Source organism: Idiotropiscis lumnitzeri, chromosome 3 (genome assembly GCF_059441095.1).
Source record: "Idiotropiscis lumnitzeri isolate Australia: NSW breed Sydney's pygmy pipehorse chromosome 3, RoL_Ilum_1.0, whole genome shotgun sequence".
NCBI lineage: Eukaryota > Metazoa > Chordata > Actinopteri > Syngnathiformes > Syngnathidae > Idiotropiscis > Idiotropiscis lumnitzeri.
The window spans coordinates 6,015,662-6,024,508 of NC_142393.1; the positions used below are offsets into that span (position 1 = coordinate 6,015,662).

General features: G+C 38.9%; 2 protein-coding genes across 2 annotated transcripts in view; one reads left to right on the plus strand and one right to left on the minus strand.

Annotated features, from left to right (window-relative positions):
- Positions 1 to 8,440, minus strand: part of LOC148339606 (galactose-specific lectin nattectin-like) — a 28,883-nt gene extending 20,443 nt beyond the window's left edge. Inside the window, exons 1-2 of the mRNA XM_088291274.1 lie at positions 8,390 to 8,440; positions 7,794 to 7,879 (exon numbers count right to left, since the gene is read on the minus strand). The gene's annotated coding sequence lies outside the window, so the exon portion shown is untranslated. The remainder of the gene's footprint in view (positions 1 to 7,793; positions 7,880 to 8,389) is intronic.
- On the plus strand, positions 150 to 4,391 carry LOC148339609 (ladderlectin-like). Its single transcript, XM_088291277.1, has 7 exons — positions 150 to 250; positions 357 to 419; positions 507 to 534; positions 641 to 726; positions 861 to 995; positions 3,979 to 4,075; positions 4,245 to 4,391. Exons 2-7 carry the CDS (start codon positions 357 to 359, stop codon positions 4,322 to 4,324), a joined length of 489 nt encoding a protein of 162 aa, XP_088147403.1. The 5' UTR covers positions 150 to 250; the 3' UTR covers positions 4,325 to 4,391.
- Positions 8,441 to 8,847: the final 407 nt, after the last annotated feature.

The window sequence follows — 8,847 nt, forward strand, 5'->3', positions numbered from 1 at the left end:
GATCTTGCGGTTGGTGGGCGTGTGCTGCTGTTGTCAGAGCGAAGACCTTCGAGTCACATACCAAGAGAACAATTCCTTGTGTCACCGCCCTTTCAATTAAACAACGCATCTTCATTCTAGGCTGGTTTTTTAATTAGTTTGCTTACGACTGCCGCAGCCGACAGTCTTGAGCCTGCCACAAGCTGTAATAAAGCGACTGCTGTTCTTTGGAAATCCTGCGTTCTCAGCGTTTAGCCTTGCGATTGCGGAGGTAACTTTACACACCTCAAGATCCTGCTTTGTTGAATTCAAATACATGTACGTTTTTTTTTTTGTTTTTTTTCAAGTTTTCATTTTAATATGAGTGTTTATCCTAGATGGTTTTAGCTCTTCGCTCCTTAGTGCTCCTTTGCGGGATCAGCGGACTGTTGACTGGAGTTGTAAGTGTACAATTGACTATGTTTATGGTTTATTGCTGTCTTCATTTCTGCTGTCTAATTTTAAGAACATGTTTTGATTCTTTACAGTGGTCTAAACCTTCCATTCAAAAGGAAGGTTGGTTACCGCGTCTCAATATTACTACTAAACAATTTATTGATTTTGTCGGCATTCGATACCGCATTCACATGAACACGTCTCATTTTCTTGCTAAAACAAATAGAAAATTGCTGTCCGCAAGGCTGGCTTCAGTTGGATTGTCGCTGTTTCATCTACCAAGATAGCGATCGGCAGTTTGTGGATGCAGAGGTATGGAAAACATTCACACAGGAGCGATGTTTTTGGGTTAAACCAGCGGTCCATCTGTTGATTGTCGAAATATCACGGACGGATGTAAACAAAGCTTGCACATTCATTACTGACTCGTGGTTTTCGTCTTCTAGAGCATCTGCAACATCCTTGGTGGGAACCTGGTCTCTGTGCACAGTGCTTTGGAATATGCCGTAGTTCTCGAACTAATTCGGGAGTCCTCTGACGCTACCGACAATGTATGGATTGGGCTACACGATGCAATAGAGGTGAAGCATGTCCTAATTGTTTAAACGACGGTTTTAAGATCAAATACCCCACTCCAATTACGCTCAATCAACACAAACATAGAGAGATATTTTGTGCAGCAATGCTAATGTGAGTATAGATTGGATCTTACACGAAGGCTTTTGTTTGGAAACCCAAAAAAAAAAAAAAAAATGCATTGCATCTGATCCACTTACTGTAACAGCATCATCATCGCCCGAGGGATTTGCAGTCAAAATCTTAAGCGCGGCTAATACGCTCTTTCGCGCAATATCATCGTGGACTACCATAAGTACCTTAAGTAATATTAAAAATAATACCTAATTATGGCTGGGCGATGAATTAAAATGCATCACTGTAAGACATGTGATCAATATTAATTAAAAAAATGCGTTGAATAACATGTTCGATAGGAAAAAAAAGAGAAAGAAAACCGCGGCCCCGAATTGCAAGGCATTCCAATAGCGTCCGGGACGGAGAATACGGCGCAAGAAAGTTGGCGGAGCCAACATTATTTGTCCCTCATTGTTTCTTTCACCATGCTGTGTGTTTGTTTGTGCTAAGTGTTGACATGAAAAGTTCTCGTGCGAACCCCAGCGAAATGGGCACAGAAGCTAAATTTACACGACATCTGTGTCGCCCGACACTCATTTGTGCCCGAATGCGCAAATTGCACTGACCTCATATGGAAACGTACCGTCCAGAAATGTTCATCTTACATTCGTTCGCTTGCGTTGCATGAACAATTAATGCGTAACAGAAAATAATTGAGAAGCACTGGGATAACTTCTTAAGCTAATAAGCATTTACGGCACTGCGCGACAAGAATGCATTTTTTTTACATTAAAATTGGCTTAATCTTAAAAAAGCAATTATATATTAGTGCAGTCAAGTGATTCATTTTTTTGACTAATTAATCACAGAAAAATTCCATGATTAATCACGATTAATCAGATTTTTCAACTACAATTTTTTGCAAAGCTTGTAACAGGTATTTACTTGAATAATATCTTGGAATTGATGCAAAATCACCCGATATTAAGTATATTTAATTCAAAGACTGTTCTAATAGCTTTCTTTGATTCTTGAATATGATTGAAATGGAGGCATCTTTACAGCCTTGTTTCTTCGAAACATTTCTCACAACTTAACACAAGCGCCACATTCCAGCAGTGTTGGTTTGCAAGGCCCAGTGGTAACTTGAACACGATGTTTTGTTCTGAGGCGTGCTAAAGATGTACAGCTAATATGGCGCAATATTTGCAAAGTATGCTAATTATTTTTGAAGTAAATCAAACTGAGTTAATTGAGTTAAAAAAAATTGGATTAATCACCTGAGTTAATGCTTTGATTTTGACAGCCCTAATATATATATATATATATATATATATATATAATATTTTTTCTTTGGGGGTTTGGCTTTCTTTGTGATTAATTAGTTTTAGTAAGTGTACAGCAAGTAAACCCTAATGCACTATGTTTGTTTATACAAGGAAATCATACTCGAATTTTGCACCTTTTTTACATTTTAAGATAAAATAAATTTGATGTCATTGTTTCCATTTTTTTGTTAGTTTTGTACCCAAAGAATAATCATTTGAATATTTTTTTTTTTTTTTTTTTTCATAACCGAGCAGCCCTACACGGGTACAAAAAAAAAATGCACATTGCACTACAAGACAATGTACACAAAAACAGTACATTTTTTTAAATGTATTTTACTATACCTTTTATTTTGTCTCTAATCAATTTAATTGTTTTACTTATGGCGGAACAGTGGAGAGCTGGATAGCACATCCGCATCGCAGTACCGGGGTCATGGTTCGAATCCGGGCTTTGGCCTTCCTGTGTGGATCGAGTTTTCGTGTTTTCCCCGTGCCTGCGTGGGTTTTCTCCGCGTCGTCCACATTCGCCACATTCCAAAAACATGCATGGTAGGTTAATTGGATGCTCTAAATTGTCCCTAGGTGTGATTGTGCGTATAAATTAATGTTTTTCCAGGTGTGCCCTGCGATTGGCTGGCGACCAGTTCAGGGTGTACCCCGCCTACTGCTCGAAGATAGCCGGCATAGGCTAAAGCACGTCCGCAACCCTCGTGAGAATCAGCGGTTCAGATAATGGATGGATGGAGGTTTTTCTTACTATGATTAGAAAAAAAAGAAGAAGAATTATCGACTGATATGAAATACAAAAATCAGGATAAAATTTTCAGCCAAATCTCACAACAACAAAAATGATCATAATCATAAGAACTTATATAGCACGTGCTGCAAAGTGCTTTGACAGACCCACTCCAACACAATACTTGAACATACAACAGTAGAGATATCAACATCATAATCATATAAAAGAGACTAGAATCATAACAATAAAAATAGAAAAGCTCCCAGGTCATGCCAGAGGTCAACAAACCTAACTGAGACCATCGACGGTGAAATGGACCCAAATGGTGCCATTTGTTTGTACTGAAAAAAATGGTTTCACGGCTACTACACACTTCAGTAGCTGGTGATGACGTCGGCCCGAGCTCACACTCAAAGTGTTACCCAAGTAATAGAATTTAAAAATCCCCCAAAGGTTTATGGGGGGCATTATAAACATGTTCCCCCAACTACTTTGGACCACCACAAATTATCTGCCTGTGTTTGTGTTTTTTGGGGCGTTTTGGGGGGGCAACTGCCAATCAGAGTTTTTTTTTTTTAAAGATTTTGTGTTTTTTTTTTTTTCTCCACAAAAAAAAGGGCCCAATTTTCCCAATTCATTTCTGGCACTTGTACATATTCTGTCCACATTTAAAACGGCATGTTTGTCACACATCTGATTCGGAGTAGAAGTGGGTGGTCCTGTGTGCAACACACAAGTCCCCCACCCCTCTCGACCGTGCTGATGACAAATTATGTTATGTTATGTTGCGCCAAACAGAGAAAAATGCCTTTCCCTTTTCGTGTGTGGCTCATGGAACTAAACGTGTTCTTTTGATTTCAGGACGACACGTTCTTCTGGACTGATGGCTCTCGTGTTGATTTTACAGCCTTCAACAATAACATTAATAACGGACCGTGCATTGAGATTGGATTTAATGGTAAGTATATAATAACTTGCAGAGGGGAAATGGCGATGTGTTTGTAAATTTGCCCTGAATGTGCGACTGCTCGATTGGCAGGTTGGATCATTAATAATGCGGGAAATGACATACATTGAATAGTTGAGGGTGTTCATTGTCATCACGCAGTTTTTTTGTTTCTTTCTAGTTGGTCTCTGGGAGCATGAAAGCTGCACTAACACTAACAGATTTGTTTGTGTCAAAGAGGCTGACCAATGCGACCACTGAACTGCCCTCAAACCAACTTTAATCAGAGTTGTCGTTTCGGTCAAATACGTTTAACAAAACAGCCAAATAAATTATCATGCAATAAAACATGTATTATCGTATTCCATTCATTCCACTTCAAACATCTGTAGCTCAAATCGTCTTTCGCCGCTTAAATGAATGGAATTGCCCTTAGGAATCGGTTTCATCCGCCCCCAAAAATACAAATGTTGATAATGTGTATTTTAAAGTGAAAATATGAATTCCTTCATTCATTCTCTTCTGCTTATCGCGGGAGCAGCAGCTAAACCAGGGAAGCCCAGATCTCCTTCTCCCTAGCCACCTCCTCCAGCTCCTCCTGGGAGGTGTTCCCAAGCCAGCCAGAAGACATAGTACTCTCCAGCGTGTCTAGAGCGTCATCCTTGGAGCCTCCCCCCCAGTGGACTGTGCTTAGAACACCTCCTCAGGGAGGCGTCCAGGTGACATCCGATCAAGATTCCCTCTCAACGCCTAGAAATTCTGTCCATAAAAGTTAGGAACAGAATCGGTGATGAAGGGCAGTGTTGGTGGAGTCCAACCCTCACTGGATAGAAATCCGACTTACTGATGGCAATGCGGACCAAACTGTGACATCGGTCACACAGAGATCAAACATTTCATACTAGGGCATCCGCTACCCTAGACTCCCAGAGTTGCCCCCCCACAAGATCCCCTTGACAGCGTTGAGAGCTAACGTGTTACAAAAGTAACACAGTACAGCAATATTACATTTGGGCAGTAATAAACGAGTTACTCTCAATTTTTTGGTAATATTATGACAGTTACTGAATCTGGTAACCCGTGACAAATTCCGTGACCTTAACACTAATTTAATCAAATATATTGAAGAGAAGTGCATCTTACCCCCTCACTTACTGGGTAAGCTATTGCCATTGCAGCCTGCAAGCCGTGTCCTTCAGTCAGAACCAGCGTGAGACCCTCCTGTACACTCTCGTATAAAAGAATAACGTATAAATACGTCTTTGGTAGGCGGGGACCACATTTCTGAAGACGTGTATATATATATATATATATATATATATATATATATATATATATATATATATACACTTTCTGGATTAAATTAGTTAAAAAGGAAGAAGCACCACCCGATCGGCCAACCCAGAGACACTGTTCTCGATGTCCATGCGATGTTGTAGAGTCGTGTCAACCAGAACAGCCCCACAACATCCAGAGTTTATAGGAATGAGTTTGCAGCTGCCTCCGGAGTCCCACAGGCCAAAAAAGCCTGATAGAAGTCCTTCTTCATCAAGACGGCATATCTCGTGGACTGATGTCCACTAACGGGTTTGGGGGTTGCCACGACGACAGGCACCGACCACTTTACAGCCACAGCGCCGATGAGCTACCTCAACGAAGGATACGTATGAAATTTCTCTCAAAAGTCTTGGGAATAATTCAGATGCCTGCTTTTTTTTCCAGTTAGTTTTGCAACAAGTCAACAACATTTAAAACCAAATTCAATTGATTAAAATGAAATAGCAAAAATAAACATCTGTTAAGTATTTAAAGAGCCATTTGAACTTTAAAGTGTTTTCTAACTTTTGACTGGTCCTGGAAATCAATTTTCTGTCATGCTTGTCCTTAATGCCCTGAAGTCCATCCCAGTTGACTTTGACGAGGGACAGGTTCCAAAAGGGCTAGTTTCAAAATTCACTTTCATAGCACCTGCGACAGACTTCTCTGCAAGTCACCCTGTGCTATTTTCAAGCGAAATGACACTTTGACACTAACCATCCGGAAGCTCATAACAGGATTCGTAGCATGCCATCCACACATCGTCAACACTAAAGTAGGAAGTACTCTGTCGTTTTGTCTCATTAATTAATGTCATTGATTTTGTAACATTGTGATCAGACAGACAGCAACCAATAGAGTTATTAGCTAATAATAACAACATCTGAAAAAACTTTAGTTTCTCACATTAGCCGTAGGATTTTCGCTCCTTCATGTCTCTGCTGCACCTATTTCCTCCCCAGCCTTTTAGTCTTCAATATCTCAATCAATCCATCTGTGAAGATCTCAGCTGCGGATGAGTTTATTTCAGTTTAAAGGTTGTTTTTTTTTTTTATATGTAGTGGTTGAAAAAAGCAACAAGCGTATTTTGACAAAATAAAGTCCCATATCTGTTTTCAAATGACGAGGGTGAAGCAAACAAGAAGTTCCTGTTATTTCAGTCATTGAAAAAATAGTTGGGGTCCTTTTGAAGAAAGAAAGAATAAAAAAAAATCAACATGGAAGTAATTAAAAAATTGTTCGGGAAACCATTTTGGCTTTGCACGTCAATGATGATACTTAGAAGAAATACTTAAAAGAATGTTCCATAGCACTTGTTAAACTAAGGTGTGACCTGTGATTTACATCACAATTGACTAACTGAATGACTGGGGCTATTATACTAATTACAGAAGATCTATGTTTAAGAGTCATTGCTCTAATAGTATAATTGACTTCCTCATCTTTTACATCTTTGGTAACCAAGAAAAAAAATCCCACATCAAATTCTACAAACAAGAGTCTACACAGACACAAGCATAAAAGCAAAGGTCATCATCCGGTCACGCTCATAAATTCATTGAGTACACTGGGAACTCATATCCTAGTTGAGGTAGGTCTGACAGCTCTGTTAAACTGATTTCAAATATATTCAGGGAGAGAGAGTTGAAGAGATTCTGCATATCTCACTTGAGCTGACTGTTTTTTTCTTTAATCTACAGAGTGAATGTGACGTCACCCCTAGGAGACGAGTTTGCGTGTGTGTCTCTGAGTATCATAAGAATTTTACATTCTAATAAAAATGCATCAAAAAGAATGGATGGATGGATGGATGGATAACTAAAAAGCAAAGGTTGTAAAACAATAGCTTGTGTGTCTTTGAACTCAAATGAACTGAATATGATATGCTTCACCAAATGCTTTAATGGAATTCTGCAATTCTGGCTCTTCATAGAGCAGCACATTCTTTTTACCTTAAATAACGAGTGATTTATTATATACCACACTATGAAGGGCTCTGTTCAAAATCTAGTTGATAGGTTTACATCATTTTGAATAAAATTGATTTTACATCTGAGGTCATTTGTTTTAAGGATTCACCTCTATTGCTCCATGGAGTGCAATCCAAATGTCAAGACTGGTGTCGGAAGTGCCGGTGGCATTCAATTAGACAATAATGGCATTTTCCAGAGCACTGAGGCCAGATTCTCACAGATAATGTTACAGACACTCTCCAAGAAGAGACAACTCGGTCATAAAAATGAGGACACAATCAGAAAGACAAAAGACTATTCACAGATCAGAAGTGTACAAACTTCATTCAGACGCATCCATGATATTTCGACAGACAAACAGATGGCTTACTGCTTTGTCACAGGAGTTAACAGGTTTAGCAAGGCAACACAATTATAATCTATGTGAAAGGCTTTCATACCTCTGCGTCTGCAAATTCCATTTCCACATCTTGGAAGATGAAACAGCGACAGTGCACCCGAGTCCAGCCTTTAGGACAGCAGGTGCCTACAACACAATTGGTGTTGAACAGGGTTATTATCGTTTTGGAATTTTAATTAGTTTTTATTTTGTTTTGACTTTTATTTTTTACATTTTGTTAGTTTTAATTAGTTTCAAGATGGCTTTGTTAGTTTTTTTTTTATTAGTTTGAGTCTTAGTTTTCGATTTCAAAGAAATTGGTGTGATTAGAAAAACACAATGGAAAGTATTCTATAGTAAAAATTCATCACAAATATTATTTTTTAAAACATTTTGACAACCCGGGGTAAAGTTTAACAGTCCACAGACTGTGAATGACTTTAAATTACAATAAGTGGCGTGTATGATAAAATGCAGGCAAGAATACATGCACCCTAATTAGATAAAGCTAGGACGGCTTGTTTGCCAAGTTGGCATCATCTAAAGTGGATTAGTGGATTGAATTCTTGTTGAAAAGTACTAAACCCAGTTTCCAGTGTATTATTTTTTAGTACAATATATATTTTTTTCATATACAAAAGTGAAAGCACTTGTTACCTAGAGTAGCATTTCAGGGTGAGAGCAGGTGAACCACTCGACCCACAGACACGTACTCGTCTCCTATGAGTGACGTCTTCTTCTGGCTTTTTTTTATTGTCTTGCTTTTCTGACGTCATTTCTGTACGACACACATTAAGAGGACTTCAACTCCCAGCCGACTGTTCGACTTTCTTTTTACGGCTGTGCAGTAATATTGAAATAAATATATTTAAAGGCAATCCCGGAGGCTCGTTTGAATAAGGACATTCTCTCTAAAATTATATTTAGTTTTTATAAACGTAAAATGTAGTTTCTGTTACAGGTGGTCGTGCAGTAACATCGTTTGGACGTCAGGTGTCGCTGCACTGTCATGTTGATGCCTACGTTTTTGGCTGAGTATGACGTCTTACATGTCATTGAATCGCTGCAATAAACGGACTCCACGGAAGTTACCCGAGTGTCCGCGTATTATTTAT